This window comes from Carassius carassius, chromosome 12, assembly GCF_963082965.1.
Source record: "Carassius carassius chromosome 12, fCarCar2.1, whole genome shotgun sequence".
Taxonomy (NCBI): domain Eukaryota; kingdom Metazoa; phylum Chordata; class Actinopteri; order Cypriniformes; family Cyprinidae; genus Carassius; species Carassius carassius.
Genome location: NC_081766.1, coordinates 22,508,460 through 22,527,499, shown reverse-complemented (window position 1 = coordinate 22,527,499; position 19,040 = coordinate 22,508,460). Strand labels below are relative to the sequence as shown.

Genomic DNA, 19,040 nt, shown 5'->3' with positions numbered 1-19,040 from the left:
ATTTTCTTCTTATTAACATTTAATAAGGTAGTTAAGTTTAGGTATTGGGTAGAATTAGGGATGTATAATATGGTCATGCAGAATATGTGCTATAGACGGTTTCATCGGGTGCACGCGCCTCGCCCTAAGTTAACTTCCGGTCTGTGTTGTGTATATCGGTCTGGCTGCGGTGCCTTCTACAAATGCAGTTAAAGTCAAGGTGATGAGTAGACTGAAGTTGGGCTCAGGTGGTTGTGCTGTGGGATGTGTTTCCCATGCATTTATTTATTTTTGGAGACTCGCCATTTTAAAACTGATCGATTTTCAAAAAGGCTTCGTTGAATAAACATGAGTAACGTTGCGTACTGCACGTTTAATAATAATAATTCCTTACATTTATATGTTTAAATATCAAAACAAGGCACGGGTGTTTTTCTATCACTATTTCTGAAGGAAGACTTGCATGTTATATGCCTGATAACGCAGCGTTTGTGAGCGTAGCTCTGCTTTGTTTACAGCTGTTACTGGGGAAACCTCTATTTCTCACGCTTTATGCATCTCCTGCTCGGAAATAATTAATTTGCATTTTCATTAAGTCCACCTGATTTACGCAGCAAACATATTTTGTTTGTGTGACAAGTGGGACGAGTGGGGCGGGGCCGAGAGACGCGGGAACAGAGCGAGGCCGGTGGAGTGATTGGAGATGAGCGACACCTGCTCAACCCACCGGTCTCGAGTCCCACGGAGGAGATGGAAGGATATAAAACTGGAGCGACGACAGTGAAGGACGAGAGAGGACCAGGCCTGGGTTTTAGTTGTGTTTGCTTTTTATTTGTGCGCGTCAGTCATCCGTGAGGGGCTGACGTGCTGTTTTGTCTTTATTTTGATCATTAAAATATCATTTGATTGTCTGCCGGTTCCCGCCTCCTTCTTCCCGTGATCATGAAGGTTTTATCGTTACAGTTTGTTATCAAAAAAAAAAATCTACTCTAGAAGGACTTGGCTGTTGTTATTGATTCTATTTGGAAGTCTACTGGAAGTTAAGTTAGGTCCACAAAAGCGCGCATACGCAGTAACATTTGTTTATGTTGTTGCCGTTGAAACTATGTAAGTACTATTAAACAGCCAATATATTAATTATAGGCATGCTAATAAGCAACTGGTTAATGGTGAGAATTGCTATACTTAAGTGTAACCAGTTTTATTATAAATACGACTATAATGGGAAAAAAGAGACCAGAGTGGGAAAAGAAGAACAAAGGAACATCTAAAAAAAAAAAAAAAGAGTGATTGTAGCGAATCAACAACTTCTTTACTCATAAACATCTGCAACTGGTCTCTTCCAATGGTTAAAACAAATCTATTAATACATCATTGCCAAGTGTTTGTCAAAGACTCAACAGCAACTGGGCCAACACCGTCTGATCTTTTAATTAAATATTTCCACACCTTTAGGGTTTAACAGGCTTTTTTCTCAACTTCAGGAAGAAGTGACAAGGCCTATGTGTATATTGAAGATTTCTAGAAAGAGATCCTGGGAAAAATAACATCTGCCTATCTTGGAGAGGCAAGCTCGAACAGCTGTCATAACACCGGATGTGGCAGCTCTAAGTGTTGATGGCAGGAGAATCTATTAGATAACAGCGAAGTGAGAAAGTATGGGAGGAAATTGAAAAAGTACCTGGTGTACAACAGCTTGTCACTTGGGCAGAACTCTTAAAAGGGAACCTCTGTGCCTTCTCCAGCCCTAAAAGCTTCATATTAGTTCAATCATTTAATTATTTCAGGCTTTACAGGGTTAATAACAAGTTAGTATTTTTTATAATAAAAAGAACGTTAAATATGTAGCAGTAGCCTAGTTTTGAAGAATTCACATGTAAAAAGAAAACAAATGTTTCTAACAGATTAAAGTGCGAAAAAACACTACAAAGTCTTTGGTCACCATCGCAAATACAAAAATCTGAATGACCATCTGAAAAGCTGAAAAGTCTGACTTCCTTTCTTCTCCTTGATGAGCTTGTAAGAAACAAAGTAGTGTCTTTACAGGGTAACCCTGAAAGGTCTAGGCCCAAAATCTACAGACATTTTGAAACAAATCGCAAGGACTTCTGAATATTGCAGAGTTTGCTCGATTTTGTGTTAAATTTTACGATCGCAGAATCACAAAATCCTGGAGGGACTGATTAAGGTACAGATATGACCCTCTGAAATTACTTCCCCAGTAACAATCCATGGTACCCCTAAAGGTACACATTTGCAAAAATTTTCCTCACAGCGAAGTGACCAGATACAGTTCATTTTCCATGAGATTTGGTGATTTCTGGCAACATGAGTGGAAGAGACCACTGGCAAAGCAACAGAAAAGCCTGACTTCATGAAAATGATCAGTTATGGCGAATACAAATGAGAGTGCAGATAGTGATCCTGATACATCTGGATATTGTAGCTCATAGATCGGTGCTTAATCAGCATCAGTGAGAACACAGCTTTACCAGGAAAGTCAGTAAACCAGGGGTGCCAAATCTTGTTCCTGGAGTTCAACATTCCTGCAGAGTTCAGATCCAACTCTGTTCCAACACGCCTGTCTGTAATTATAGCGTGTTTCTGAAGATATTAACTAGCTGCTTCAGATGTGTTTCTGGTGTGGTCGGATTATGTAGGTAGCCAACCATGCTCCTAAAGGGCCACCTTCATGCAGACTTCAGCTCCAACCCTGCTTCAAACACAACTGCCTGTTATTTTTTAGTAGCCATCTTAATTAGCTGGTTTAGGTTTGTTTGAATATCACTGAAGCTAAACTTTGCAGGAAAGTGGTCCTCCATGAGCAGGATTAGCAACCCCTGTCCTAGAGAATGTGTAACTATAATTAAACCAGATGCTAAATATTCAAGCTGCACCAGTCGCTGCTGTTTTACCTCATATTCCTGTGAAAATCGGAGGGCATCGTTGGCCTTCAGTCGCTCTATGTGGTCTGCCAGCTCGCAGACAGATATAGGAGGATGTTCCCTCATTCCTACAAAAGAAAATAAGACAACGAGAATTGGTGAGCACATCCCAAAATATCACACCTGATGCACTGTACCGTTACAGCAGGGAGTGAGTCTGTCAGATTTGAGTTGAGGAGGGCACAACATAAATAGATTCTTCTTGCACCTTGATGTGTGCTTACGTCTATCCCCCAAACATGCACTGGATTTCTTGTCTGGGGGGGTCAACTTACTGCCAAAGCACATTTCCCTGTCAGCGCCTGTTAATGTATCAAGGCTACATGCTCAGTTGGATCTGAGGAAATGTTAAGCTTGTGTGTTGTTTGATAAGGAAAGGAGGTGGGGGGGGGGGCAGGTGGCTGGAATGAGCAGGACTGAGATGCTTAATGGGACATGGTTGGGTATGATTCCCCATTATGAGTTCATTATGCCCACAGTGAGCACAGTAATGTGTGGTTGAGCCCCCTGCAAGCTACTTCATGCGACTGTTACTGCAAGACAGTGGGCCGCAGGATCATGAGGCCAGTCTCTTAATCAACCGCACTGACGTGATGCCAAAAACTGGTCTGGTAGATTGCTTTGGTGAAATATGTGCTACAACACTCACACAATTATATCTGAACAGGGCTGATGTGAAAGTCAGAAGAAAAGTTTTTCAGTAACAGTTAAGGATACTGAGCATAGACTTACAGTCCCCTTGAGGGACCGCCATATATATAGTATGTGACAAAGCAACATTCGACAAGGACAAAAATTATTTATGACTATTAAACAATTTAAACACAAGGAAACACAAGTATCTTAAATAGTTAGTAAATAAAAATCCTACTGACATTGTTTTTTTTTTACTTCATAGCAGAAAAGTAGTACATATATTAAATATATTCAGACACATGCCATCATAATTTATAATTCAAAAATCATGTTTGCCACTTACATATAACGGCTACTGTTTTCTAGCACACAAACGAGACGCATAGTATTCTGTATACTTAGAGGCTAATAGTGTAATAAGCTCTGCCATGAGTACATTAAGTGAAAACAGCACAGGCTACATCCACGTTAAACAGCAAATTAATTAGGCAGTGAAGAGCTACAACCCAGCATGCAAAGCAGGGCAAGGCATGCAGATTACAAGATGTCTGGAATTGAAATGAATGTCCAAGGTCATTCAAGTGAAAATGCATCCAGAAATGTGTAGATAAGGTACTGGAAAAATAACCTGACTGCTACATCCAAGACAATGGCAGGAAACAGAATTTATGGGATATATGGGCATGTGTGTATGCTGCACCTAACAAATGCTTCACAGGATTATGCCATTTTTACTGAAACGTCATAAACAGGATATCATTCACCACAATATCATTTTCATCACATCTCAAGTAAGCTTTTTTTTTACTCTTGCCTTTTCCTGCTTTTTTTAGAAGGCTATTTTTATAACTAGTGTGTCATGTATCCTAAATGACACAAAATTAAATCATATGTTCACACATAAATACTCCATTCATGTTGTATTTATTAACTGTTGATATTAACAAAATAGCTGGTTTTAATGAAAATGATGGAACGTCATAAATCATTAATTATTTTAAATAACCCTTTAAAAACTGTTTTATAAGTGTAATTAATTATCAATATTTTTTACAGTCTTTACATAAGACATTTTAAAAAGTTGCCAAAATAAATGAAGTCATAATAAAAAATAAACCATAAAACTATTTTAATGTAACCTTCAAATAACTAAAAGAAGAAAAAAAATACCCAGAGGCATAAAAGTACCTGTAGATGAACAAAGATAAAACTATATTAAAATACCATTACATAATTTGTACTAATAAACAACACAAAAACTCAATCCGGTGTTTCAAAAATTAATCAAACGTTGAAATGCGAAGTGCGGTTGTCGCCACTCGTATGAAAACTGCTGGCTGTGGCAGAGGGATTCACGGTAAGAGAGCTGTATGGCTGTTTTGCCTGGGGTAATTATGTGCTCTTCAGGACTGAAAAGGTCTGTAATAACCTGGCTCGACTGCCACCGCTCAGCTATTAGAGGAGAGAGAGGCAGGCCTGACATTTTCTCTTAGCGTCACAGATCTGCCTCTTACTCACCTTAGGAATGGCAAGCAGGAAGGCTAATTAACAAAGAGGGGTTGAGAGTGCAAGAGGCCTTTGGGTGAATTGAGTCCATATAAGACACTCCAAGGAGATGAGACCGTAAATGGAGGAACTGCAATGAACAGCTAAATTCAGAGCCACCAAAAGACAAATAATACTATGCAATATAAAGCGCTCCATTACGTTTTCCTACAGCCAATGCTCATTTAGTATACTCACACTAAACAGTTCATTTCAAACACATTAAACATTCACATAAAACAGTACATTTGTTTCAAACATAAAAACACCATACACTGTTCTAAAACTTCGCTTTGAAACTGAAAATGAAATAGCTATATTACAATGAAATATATTTATTAAAAAATAAAATAAAATAAATGATAAACAACCACATAGTAGCGTTTCTGCAGAGCAGCTAATATCTGGCCTCCAGATTCTGTGTTATGACTGAAAGTGCCTCCTATCTCATGTGCTCGGTTTTTATGGGTGTGGTGGGTGGGCCATAAAAATTCGAAGATACGTACGGCAGTCATAGATCATTCTGATTACAAAGACACGCTGTCACTTCAGTCACTGTGTGACTATGCTAAATGACATATTCGGTGGCATATGCTGACGCGGGTTTGTGTACAGAAAAAATAATATCAAGGTTACTGAACAAGATACAGATTATATAGTACAATGGGATAATGTGCATGCATTGTGTATGCAAGGAAGAGAATGAATTTGTCCGTGCATTGAGCATATGGTGAAGCTCAAATATCATACACTGAGTCAGAGGAAAAGTGCACGCATGCATATGGTAGAGAACACATGGTGCTCTGGCAGACTGTTAATGTGTGTCTATAGTACATATGGGGTATGATGTGTTACCTGGTGTCTGGTAGTTGAGTCTCCTCATTTCTACAGGATCAGACGAGTTGGCCAGAAGACAATCCTTCACTCCACTAGAGTGATCATCTTTGGGTAGGGGGGATGCCCTCTTCCTGTAAGAGCAAAATGGAGTCAGCATGAGTGCTTCTGTTGACACATTCAGACCATGTCAGACCCACTAACAGATTCGAAAAATTTGAAACGGATAACAAAGACAATTTAAAGAATTTGGAGGATGGGACAAAGAAATGTGGACATTAGAATCTTCATAAATGAACATCTATTAAACACCTATGTGCCCTGTGTTGACGACTTAATACATGATTTGTGAGAGAGGATTTGATTGGACAAAAGTTGACAAAAAAATTCTCCATTTATTACCGTATTTTTCGGACTATAAGTCGCACCTGAGTATAAGTCGCATCAGTCCAAAAATACGTCATGACGAGGAAAAAAAACATATATAAGTCGCACCGGACTATAAGTCGCATTTATTTAGAACCAAGAACCAAGAGAAAACATTACCGTCTACAGCCGCAAGAGGGCGCTATATGCTGCTTAGAGTAGACTACAGGAGCACTGAGCAGTATAGAGCGCCCTCTCGCGGCTGTAGACGGTAATGTTTTCTCTTGTTCATTTGTCTTAGTTCATGTCAAATTAATTTTGATTAAGTCGCACCTGACTATAAGTCGCAGGACCAGCCAAACTATGAAAAAAAGTGTGACTTATATCAGTCAACTACAACCACAAAACTCCAAACTTGTTTTCAAGGGGTCTTCGAGACAATAAATGATCAGTCTAAAACTCATGAGCTTCATTTCTTGTTAAAGCTTCACTGCTTTTAGAACACATTATGAATTCCCTTTGGGATAAGTAGAGGTCACAAGTGATTCGGAATAAAAGCCAAATAGCGTGTTTGTTCAGCATTTCACTCGATTCTGTTAGCAAGCTCACTAAATATTCAGGGTGCTATGCTCCTTGTTTGTGGGGAAAACAAGGTGACTAGGTAATTAGCACATCAGCTGGATGGCACAACACTGGTAATTATGCCACTGTAGCACCTGCACTCCTGAGTGCACTCTTCCAGCAGGTAAAGCTGTCGTGTGCGCACACACACAGAGACGCAGAACATCTGTCAGTGGAAACCTTCCTCAGACAGATGGACACAAATCCCTGACCAAAAGGGAAGAGCCAACTGCACGGGAAATTTCACATCTCACTGCACTCAATTTGTAAGGTTCTAAGCACAGCTTTCTAGCTTTCATAAAGCCTGAAGAGCTCAAATGAGGCGGACACCGGATGGGTTTTAGCAAATGCTTTTTAACAGAACCTGGTCATACTACATCGCTAATCACTAGAGCGTCGGACACGTAGCCTCACTCGTCTTTCTTTTATGTACAGTCTCAGCACACTTCAATTATTCAGTTTGAAGTTAATACATATACACCAGAGGCTAAAAGGATCCATTTGTAGTGGGTTCAGATTAAAACGCAGAGATAAAAATAACAGAAAATGGCCATTTTGCTCTGTGAGACAGTGTGTACATCTGTGTGAGAGAGATTTCATATATTAGCCAGTAAGAAGGAAGTGAAAAAATGAAAAAGAACAGTTCGGTGGAGGGAAATGTCAGCTTTAAAGATGAGAACATTTCTATTTCGGCAGCCGCCGGGCTGACATTTCCTTTACAATGGGCCATTCAGGGCTCAGGTGAGACTGCAGAAAGGCTGACTGCACACACACAGTCTGAGGACCTTCAGGAGGAGGTGAAGGATCAACACGAACAGCACAGCACAGCAAACATCTCCAAAAATAAATCTCCATCACAACAGCAAGCATGCACTACTGTAGCGACGTAAACTGTAAAGGACTGGAGCTTTTCAAGGACAGCAGGGTGTGAGGGTGTACTACTGTCCATCTCTGTGCTGAAAGGCAATTTCAGCCAACAAATTGTTTTGGATGAACTGAACGGATAGTCATTCAAAACAACATGCTAATGAACAGTAATGTGTGCGGCCACACCTGCAGACCCTGCAGCCTGTGAAGAGTGAGACAGATGACTCTTCTGAAATGAAAACTGTGACAGAAAGACACCTGGCCATGATCTGAAGGTACCTACCTCTCCTGTTTGCTGCAGTTGTACGGAGCGGAGGAAGGAAGAGACACGTGATTAGTGGCTGTCAGACACGCAGAGACTCAAGTGAGTTGTGCTGCAAACCTTACGCTTCAAAAACGTCTTGCTGAAATCTGACTTTGTGTTTGAAGATGATGATTTGAAAAGAGGAAATGAATGAATACTTACATAAAATGACTGCCTGACACAACACTTACCTTTGCTTTAGCTAATCAATAATATTAAGTAGGTGATCCAACATCTTTTATGCACACATTACGGGACATAATAAAAACAATGTTGAAAACTCAGTTTATGTGTAACATTACGTGTAATCAACAGCTTAGATTTATATACAAACACAAAATTATAGATGTACACAATATATATGTGGGTGAGCTGGACCGCAGACAGAAGGCAAAAGGGCCAACAAGTGCTAAGCATCTCTCGGGGAACTCCTTCAAGACTGTTGGAAGACCATTTCAGGTGACTACCTCTTGAAGCTCATCAAGAGAATGCCCAGAGTGTGCAAAGCAGTAATCAGTAAGCAGTAAGTAAAAAGGTGGCTACTTTGAAGAACCTAGAATATGACATATTTTCAGTTTTTTCACACTTTTTTGTTATGTATATAATTCCACATGTGTTAATTCATAGTTTTGATGCCTTCAGTGTGAATCTACAATTTCCATAGTCATGAATATATATATATATATATATATATATCAAAATCAGGTTATACTGTGTGTTATGTAATATTAGATATTTGTTTTTCATTCTTTATTACTGGGTTGAAAACCTTGTCAACAATTCTCTCTTATCGATCCTGCTCATATAACACAACATATTATCCACTGCTTTAATTTATATACAAACACATATTGATTATAGATTATTATTAATCCCTTTTTACATTTAGATCTCAAAATGAATATTTTCCATACTGTACATTATAATGTTTTGATGACAAATGACATATTTTGGTGGATAATTTAGTATAGAGTTTTACAACAAGAAATTATCTGCTTCAGCAGAAATATTAATATTGTGCATCCCTACTACCTACATATTTATATGTTAATTTAAGCAAAAAAATAAATAAATAAATAAATAATAATAATATTAAAAAACCTGATTCTGTCATAAAGGCTAATACATCTAATTTGTGATCAGATTTTCTGTTAGCAACAAAAAATACAATACAGCAACTTGTGACCTCCAGCGACAACATGACTGTCAAAAGTAAAAGGGAGAGAAAAAGTTAAGGCAAGCAGCGAAAGGCCAGTTATCAGTTCTGCAGGAGTACAATAGCAGAGCTACTCGCTGGACTCTCTGGCTCGCAGCGGCGGGCAGTGGAGGATGACAGCTTTTAGAATAGCATCAGCAGGATGTGGCATCACAGTCACCTAACCACTCGCCTGCCGAGACTGAAAGCTGACGCTGCCATTTCACTGCTGCATCTTCACTCAGGAACGGCCTCAATTTGAGACACTGCAAAGCTAAAAGAGTATTGCCCCATCAGGGGGGCTGATATGGTGGATTTGTGTTGAACGCTGAGAAAATCACAGTGAAACAAATGCAAGGTTTTCTCTGACGTAAAGGATTTTACCAAGACAGGCTGGAGGGAGTATTAGTCAGTACTGTATCAGCATTGTGAATGGGACCACCAGGTCATGCTGCAAGCTACATGTCTGAGTTATTCGGCTCAGTCAAGATGTCATAATAAATATTGTCCTCCTTTTGGTCTCTCAGCGGAAAAGCTAGCTAAAACTAGCCACATCTTGTTCCATGTACAAAGCATCCAAAACAGACAAGGAGTCACACCGACGATGTGTAGGGGTGTATTTTATCTGAAATGAGACCTTCAAAGAGGCTGATATTTGTCTCCATCACATCTAGTAAACTTTGAGAGATATGACCTTAGAGAGAAAAAAGGTGGGCACATTTCACTACCCACTCAAAAAAAAAGTAAAACTATGTCTGCCAATTAATATAATATAGAAATAATTACATGAAATGCAGATTAATTAATCTAATATAACCACCACTAATTGAGAAACACCCCAAATTAAGAATTCAAAATACATTCAAACACAAATTCAGTCATATTTCTTTAAAGGTACAATTTGTAAGATATTTGCAGAAAAATATCCAAAAACCAGCTGATTACTAACAATATCTCTAATGTATTCAACAACTTGTAAATTATGAGAAAATTCCCATTCTAAACAGTGACACGGGGCAGTGGAGTCGCCTGTCAATGACGTTAGTTAGCCTTTACTGATGTAAAGTGTCGTGGACAAATGCGGAAGTAGTGTCTAGTGTCCAGCAAACCACTAGCTTGCTTTAAGCAGTTCCTTATTTACTGCTTCTTGCACAAGGACAGCTCCCGTAAACGTAAGCGTACGGGCCAACCAAACGACCCAAGAAGAGTTTGGGACAAGAGGAGATAAAGAGCAAGGATCAATATCGGTGTTGCATTTTCTAGTTGGAGAGAGCTTCGCAACAAACTTCAACTAGAAAGAGATTCCGATCTCGCTTGTGTTTTACTCGACAGGTGAGTTGTTTTGATTCGTATCTTTACAGAAAACTTATGTTATTATAACGATCAACAAGGTAGGTATTATGGGGCATACACGCCAAATGGGGGGCATCGCATCTCTAGACCCGCGCGAGGACGCATCTTTGCATTGACTTTGTATGTAATCTACTTGCGCAAATCCTTGAACTCGCGTTAAATCCATGATTTATCTTTCCGTCTGATTGATGGCCGTCAGCAGTTGGGTAGAAGAAAACAAATCCCATCATTCCACGCTCCTTCTTAGCGTCATCAAACCACGCAACTGTTGTGGTTTTGGTAGTGCGCCCTCTCGTGGCAGGTCCTACAACCTGTACCTTTAAGTCATATTTACTGTATTGAACTTCATGTGAGGGTGAAAAAGTTCCCCACAAAGACAACCTATTGCAACAAGTTAATTTGTGGCAATGACCAAGAGAAAGCAGCTTGCTTGAAAGTGACATGTGAGCTGTGCTTCATATATCACTACACTATTGACTGAATACATCTTTTGCACTGGCAGCTCTGTTGAAATATAAAGCTACAGTGCACCTCACTGCTGCTGGCAGGAAAGAGTGATGGGAATACTCTTGCTCACCTCTTGAAGAGCAGGATGGTGATGACTATGATGATGATGAGCACTACGGCAAGAACAGGGCCCATAACCCAGAGCATCTCAGGCTGGTCCATACTGGGCTGCATAAGGTTTTTATCATGCACGATGATGGGGTCCGAGTATGGGCTGGCCGAGAAGGTCCGCTACAGAGAGAGAAAGTCTGAGTTAGTCCACAGAGAAAAAAAATCTTGTGTATACCTAACCCTTATATTTCTATATCCTTTGCTGAAGGCAGCATTGATTTAATCAAAAATACAGTAAAAACTGTAATATTGTGAAATCTTATTACAATTACAATAACTGTTTCCTTTTTTAATATAATTTATAATATTAACATAAAAAAAAAATAATGACCCAAACATTTAAAAAATAGTACATTAAGTGGCATTAACTACTATGTACTTGCATCAAAATATAAGTACAATGTACTTATTGTGTTCATATTGTATTGAAAAAACACTTTTGCTGCTATAGAGGTGGGATACGGGCAAGGTTAGGGACAGGTTTGGTAGTATGGGTAGAATTAAGGATGGGTTATGGTGTAAGGGTTGGGTCAACAGTGTAATTATAAATGTAATTACAGATGTTAATTACAGATGTAATTACATGCAGGTATTTTATATGTAAAATATAAGTACAATGTAAAACATGTATGTACACAATAAGTGCATTGTACCAAACGATTAATTAAAATGTAAGTACACAGTAGTTAATGCCATTTAATATAAAGTGGGACCCAGTTCTGGAGTTCTGGAATTCACAATTTAAAAATTCCCCCTAATTTCTGGTTTTCCAGCAAATGTTTTAACTTCAACTACTTAAATGAAAATAAAAATTGCACATAGCACATCCTCACATCTGTCTCCATATCAGGCTAGGTTTACATTAACATGGTTCCTCTTAAACCCTGCCATACACACATTCACCTTTGATAAGCATAAGTCGAACCTCTGAGAACATGTGACCATGTAGAGGAAGAGGAAAGAGGAATTTGTGTGAGAATAACATAGAGGGAGAAGACCTATGCACTTTGATAAATGGAAGCACTATTTCCCTGATGGCCAAACCCCTTCGCCTTCCTCTCTTTCTTTATCTCTCTTTCTCCCGCTCCATCACGTCACACAGAGCGGGGCGCCATAATCCCGATCACTTGCTCAGCTCAGCTTGACACGTCTAAGAGCGCACAGATATTAATTGAAGAGATAACCAGGATATTAGCTGGAGGAGAGTCATGAAGTCATGAAGACGTGTTATCGTCACTGCTCTCAGTGGTTGTGTGTGCAATGTACTGGAAATATACATTTCAATGCATAATTGTGGCTTTTCTTTATCAACCCTGCTGAAAAAAAAACCAGGTCAACAGCTCAAGCTAGGTTTTGGAACCCCTTTTTTTTGCAGTAAATAGTTGGCTACCAGCTTTAACCAACTTAATTTGCCAGGTTTTTATTAGATTTGCCAACTACCAGTCCATTTGATCAACCCAGCTAAACCATGTAAAACCAGCCACCACCTTTTGTGCACAATCATGTAGAGCAGGATTCTGGACCAATGAGAGTTCTCAGTAGGCGGGGCTACACAGAAAAACAATTCTAAAACAGAAATCAAGTAACCAACAGAATATTGTATTATTAGCTTAGTCAGTTAGGGCACATATTTTGATCATAATGGAAGAGATTTCAATGCTTCTTAAAGCATCTCAGCTGGTTAGGAGACGGTTAAGCTGGCTTTACTGGAGTAAAGAAGATCATTTCACCCTATCAGGGCAAATCTCTTATACTTCATTCCAATAAATAAATAAATAAATAAATAAATAATCGAAATAAATAAAATAAATCAAAAGTCAATTTCTAAATAAACTATTATTTTTCTCTCTATTTGTCATTTATACTTCTGCTCGTGCTTCTCTGGTTTAACCTCAAAGCTCTACACTGCAGAACTGTGAATACTGTTGGTTCGCTTCTGATAAATTGCTTGTGATTTTCCTCATTTGTGAGTCGCTTTGGATAAAAGCTTCCGTTGAATGATGAAATATAATGTTAAATGTACAATTAGCCACATTACTGTATTACATTAATGAGAATGACATTTTCTCACATTACAGTAATGAGATTTTGAACATAAAATGCCAACTTTAATGGCCCTAAAAATAGGCCTCTTTTTTTGTAATAAAACATGAGCTAGACATTTCTTTGTGAAATTTACCCATCAAAGGGATTCAAAAATCTTGTTTTTATTCATTTTCAATGCGTTTTCTACTGATGCTTCAGAGGTGAATGAAAAGACAGCACTCTGCTTCCTCTGGAGCTTTAACACAATTTGAGTATGATGTGTTAAAGGCAGTTAACTCTCACTAATGTGTTCCATATTTCCTACAGACAATAACAAAAAAAAAAGAGAGAAAAAAACACACAAGAAAGCTGAATACTAACTAACGCAAAATCCATTGAGCGGATAAGGATGGGTGTGCGTCCTCAGGCAGAAGAGGAACGGGAACGGTTAATGACATCATCTCAGCGCTGGGGTCTCAGTGCGTGTATTCTGCTAATGTAAATACTTTATCTGGCAGAAACAGCTCGGCCGCCACAGGCCCTCCTTCCTAACTCCACCTGCCAGCTGGTGCTCTCTCTTTCACCCTTCCTCTTGGTTCTGCTTTTTTCTTATGCTTCCTTCTTTAAAAGTTCACTGTTCTCTAATGCTCCTTTTCCTCTGAACATCTCTCTTCTTTTTTTAACCTGCTAAAGTACTGTCTCTTGCTCCCATTTAATACAACATCCTAAGCTTGCTTGTCTGCACTTGTTTAAACAGACTCGATCTCTCATCCGATTTCACACTCCTCTGGGCTTGTTTATGTGCCATGAGTGATGCTTGTACAAAGCTAATATTCAGAGCTGAAGAAGAGCAGATGACGACTAAAGCTTCAGAATGAGAAACCTATTAAAAACTATTATCAACTCCTTATGCCAAATGAATAAATACACATGCTGAAAGTTGATAAAGTATTATTTACAATCAAAAAATAAGTATCATTTTTAATATATATGAACTATTCATGTTTGTATGTATTTTGTAATATATCTTGCATATATAATATATACAAAAATGTATATAATTTATTTATTTTGTTCTTTTAGATTACGGAATTGCATTTGGTCACACTGCATTTTGTGAATTTTGTGATTAATTGGAAAAGCACACATTTTTTACCTAGTCATATTCTGTAGTTTCAATCCCAAACCTATAATATATATTTGTTTTAATGTATATATTTAATTTTTAAAGTATAACGATTTAGTGTATTTGATTTGGTTGATTTATTAATTTAACATTGATGGTTATTACTACTGTACCATAATCAAATAGCATTTAGTCACATTTTATTTGTTAAATTTCATGCTTCATGCTCCAGGCTTCATATGCTCTATAAAGGCCCCTGTGCTGGAGCTCAGATCATATCCAAGCCGTTCATTCATTTCCTATGACTGCTCGGCAGCAGGAGAGTTACTGGAGAGCCAGATCGGAAGGGCACAGCTGCATTGGATGTGGGGCGTTGGCCATTCCTCTGAGCTATTATTCTCTCGGCCAAGGAAAAACGACTAGACACACTCATCTAATCATTCTCAAATCATCAGCATGCTTGGTCAATCCCCATTATTTAGAGAGGATTCCAGGTATGGTCTCAGCAGATCAGGGTCATCCAGTGGAAGCCCGATGGAATAAGTCAGGCCAGAAAGGTTGTAAGAGTTAAGGAAGGGGAAGCAGGGCCTTTAAAGTGCTGAGTGAGAAAGTTGTCCTCCTCTTCTCATAAAACATGGCAGACAGACTAATGCCTAAGCTTTAGGGATACTTAAGAGTCAGCTTCAAGGGAATCAGGACAGGCCTCTGTGCTACTAAAGCCCTGCCACGCAAATCCATTCTCCTGCTCTTTCCACAGAGCCAAGATGAAGGAGCTCAAAGTGCCAAACACTGCTGATGCTATCATGAGAGGAAATTATGAATATTTATCCAACTTGTCCTCTGGAGGTCTGGTCTATAAGTTTCAGTGATGATTATTGTCAGGGCTGTGAGGGCGCCGAGTTGGAATTTTTGATTTGTTAGAGAAGCAGATGGAAAAATGGAGCTGAGGGAACCGGGGAGGCATTTAAGCTAATGCTTGTTCGACAAACAAAGCTTACTGAGCTTTGCTGCTTATTAGGACAAAGCTTTGGTAAGACTCACAGAATAACTGCTTGTCTACATGCAACTCAAGCAGACATTTTCTTAGAAGCTGAAAGGACGAAGATAAAAGACACCAAATGTACAAATGAACCTGTGCAGTTTGATAAACTGTAGTACCTGCTTCTCATTGGCAGTAACAGGGTATTGGTCCTTGAGTTCGGCCATGACAAAGCACTGGTAGTGTTGGTTGTTAGGAAGGGGACGGTTGTAGAAGCCGTTGTATGTCTTTTCGTCTCCCAAGGTGAATGTGTCTGGGAGGGACTGCAGCTTTGCAGCGATGAATGGCCTAACAGTGTCCGTGTGACGTCGTCTCCTGAGTACAGCTCCCTCACTAGACTCCAAGAGCTGAGGAAGAGTTCAGAAAGAGATTAATTAGTGCAGGACAACAGACATTAACACCACAGGTTCTCAGTGTTATATGGAAAAGTAATGCTTTTAATTGAATTGCCTGTAAATATAAAACTATTTATTATACAGAAACTCTATGGACATTTATTTCAGTAATTCAACTCAAATTGTGAAACTTGTGTATTAAACAAATTAAATGCACACATACTGAAGTAGTTTAAGTCTTTGGTTCTTTTAATTGTGATGATTTTGGCTCACATTTAACAAAAAAACACCAATTCACTATCTCAACAAATTATAATATGGTGACATGCCAATCAGTTAATCAACTCAAAACACCTGCAAAGGTTTCCTGAGCCTTCAAAATTATCTCTCAGTTTGGTTCAGTAGGCTACACAATCATGGGGAAGACTGCTGATCTGACAGTTGTCCAGAAGACAATCATTGACACCCTTCATAAAAAATAAAAAAAAAGTTATGTGACATTCAGCCAAGTATGGTGACCCATACTCAGAATTTGTGCTCTGCATTTAACCCATCCAAAGTGCACACACACACACACACACACACACACACACACACACACACACACACACACACACACACACAGAGCAGTGAATACACACACACACACACACACACACACACACTCTCCCGGATCAGTGGGCAGCCATTTATGCTGCGGCGCCCGGGGAGCAGTTGGGGGTTCAATGCCTTGCTCAAGGGCACCTAAGTCATGGTATTGCCGGCCAAAGATTCGAACCCACAACCCTAGGGTTAGAAGTCAAACTCTCTAACCTCTAGGCAACGACTTCCCCGGAGGGTAAGCCACAAACATTCATTGCCAAAGAAGCTGGCAGACTGCTGTATCCAAGCATGTTAACAGAAGTTGAGTGGAAGGAAAAAGTGTGGAAGAAAAAGATGCACAACCAACCGAGAGACCCGCAGCCTTATGAGGATTGTCAAGCAAAATCGCTTCAAGAATTTGAGTGATCTTCACAAATAATGGACTGAGGCTGGGGTCAAGGCATCAAGAGCCACCACACACAGACGTGTCAAGGATTTTGCTGAACCACAGACAATGTCAGAGGCATCTTACCTGGACTAAGTAGAAGAAGAACTGGACTATTGCCCAGTGGTCCAAAGTCCTCTTTTCAGATGAGAGCAAGTTTTGTATTTCATTTGGAAACCAAGGCCCTACAATCTGGAGGAAGGGTGGAGAAGCTCATAGCCCAAGTTGCTTGAAGTCCAGTGTTAAGTTTCCACAGTCTGTGATGATTTGGTGTAGAATGTCATCTGCTGGTGTTGGTCCATTGTGTTTTTTGAAAACCAAAGTCACTGCATCCGTTTACCAAGAAATTTTGGAGCACTTCATGCTTCCTTCTGCTGACCAGCTTTTTGAAGATGCTGATTTCATTTTCCAGCAGGATTTGGCACCTGCCCACACTGCCAAAAGCACCAAAAGTTGGTTAAATGACCATGGTGTTGGTGTGCTTGACTGGCCAGCAAACTCACCAGACCTGAACCCCATAGAGAATCTATGGGGTATTGTCAAGAGGAAAATGACAATCAAGAGTCCAAAAAAAGCCGATGAAAAAAGTTACTGTTGAAGTAACTGGGCTTCCATACCTCCTCAGCAGTGCCACAAACTGATCAACTCCATGCCACACTAAATTGAGGCAGTAATTAAAGGAAAAGGAGCCCCTACCAAGTACTGAGTACATGTACAGTAAATGAACATACTTTCCAGAAGACCAACAATTCACTTAAAATGGTTTTTTTTTATTTATTTTTTTTATTGGTCTTATGAAGTATTCTAATTTGTTGAGATAGTAAATTGGTGGGTTTTTGTTAAATGTGAGCCAAAATCATCACAATTAAAAGAACCAAAGACTTAAACTACTTCAGTCAGTGTGCACTGAATTTATTTAATACATAAGTTTCACAATTTGAGTTGAATTACTGAAATAAATTAACTTTTCCACGACATTCTAATTTATTGAGATGCACCTGTATTTACAGGGGTATAAGCCAGCAAAAAAAACAAACAAAAAAAAACACCTGATTATATATTTTTTATATTGAACTGGAAACTGGAATATCTTTAGCAATAACTCAGCATTTTAGAATGATATCTGAATGACCATGTGACACTGAATACTGGAGCAATGTTTGCTGACAATTCAGCTCTCCCATCACAGTAATACATTACTATTTTCAAAAGGTTTACAGGCCTAGAAATCACATTTTTACAATTTCCTGATATTTACAGGTTTTCCATTACCCTGGTAATTATTTTAATAGTAAAAAAATAATAAAAAATCAGGAATGGCTCACCTCATCCAGCTCCATCTCGTCAGGATTTACCAATTTACGAGATGATGTAACTGACCCCGGCATGACCACAATGTAGTACCACCTATACAGAAAACAACAATATTAGCAAATGTACCTTTAGTACTCTCGACTGCACTACAGCAGCTCGAACCAGCGTCACTATTTACTGTATACCAGAAAAGGTTGTAGAGTTTAGCTGCTGGGAATTGAAAGCGGCCCATTCCAGGTGTGTGAATGTGTAGAAAAACTGATGAATTGCTCCAGTTAATTATCTCAACGCTACTGGTTTTAAATAATCAGCTCTATCTTTCAGAGAGCAAGTGAATGGCACACTGTCAGGTGGACATAACTTTGGGAGAGTGGTATTCAGCTGCTTATAAAAAGACTGGCGCCAAGGCTTTAATTTGGCTGGTGCCTGATACGAGAGGAATTTTCAAAATCAGCTCCAAGAAAAACTCTCTCGGTGCTTCAGAGCTCCGCCATTACTGGAGAACGAAGCGTTGCATCTGACACGAAATCCCACATCAATCAGCGCTACTCCAAATGCCAATCTTCTCCAAGACTTTCTCATCCTCAACACCCTGGTAATCTTTTTACCAATCAAAAAGGCACTCTAGAGCACAGCTCTGTTCTCCTCCTGGGATTGGCAACAAGCGTCTTTTTTTTTTTTTGACCACAGTGCACCAGCTCTGATTTTGTCAAAGGCCAAGACATCAGAGAATAAATCTCCCAGCTTGTGGTTCAGTCGCAAATTAGTTCATTTCTTTATAGGGAATGTAATTGGCTGTGGAAAATCGTGACTCACAAACAACATGTTCCTCTCAAAGGACAATAACTATCTCCACTTTTCTTCCATTACCTCCTCATTCATTAAAAATTATGTGTTGAAAATTACAAATA

At 39.2% G+C, this 19,040-nt stretch overlaps 1 protein-coding gene across 10 annotated transcripts in view; it reads right to left on the bottom strand.

Moving 5' to 3' along the window:
* LOC132155112 (receptor-type tyrosine-protein phosphatase F-like) overlaps window positions 1-19,040 on the bottom strand; it is a 279,321-nt gene that overhangs the window by 24,378 nt on the left and 235,903 nt on the right. For all 10 annotated transcript variants that reach the window (XM_059563911.1, XM_059563914.1, XM_059563917.1 and 7 more), the window contains 5 exons: window positions 18,141-18,222; window positions 15,573-15,800; window positions 11,223-11,383; window positions 5,961-6,073; window positions 2,895-2,992 (listed from right to left, as the gene is read on the bottom strand). In XM_059563911.1, coding sequence (XP_059419894.1) covers window positions 2,895-2,992; window positions 5,961-6,073; window positions 11,223-11,383; window positions 15,573-15,800; window positions 18,141-18,222 — 682 coding nt within the window. The remainder of the gene's footprint in view (window positions 1-2,894; window positions 2,993-5,960; window positions 6,074-11,222; window positions 11,384-15,572; window positions 15,801-18,140; window positions 18,223-19,040) is intronic.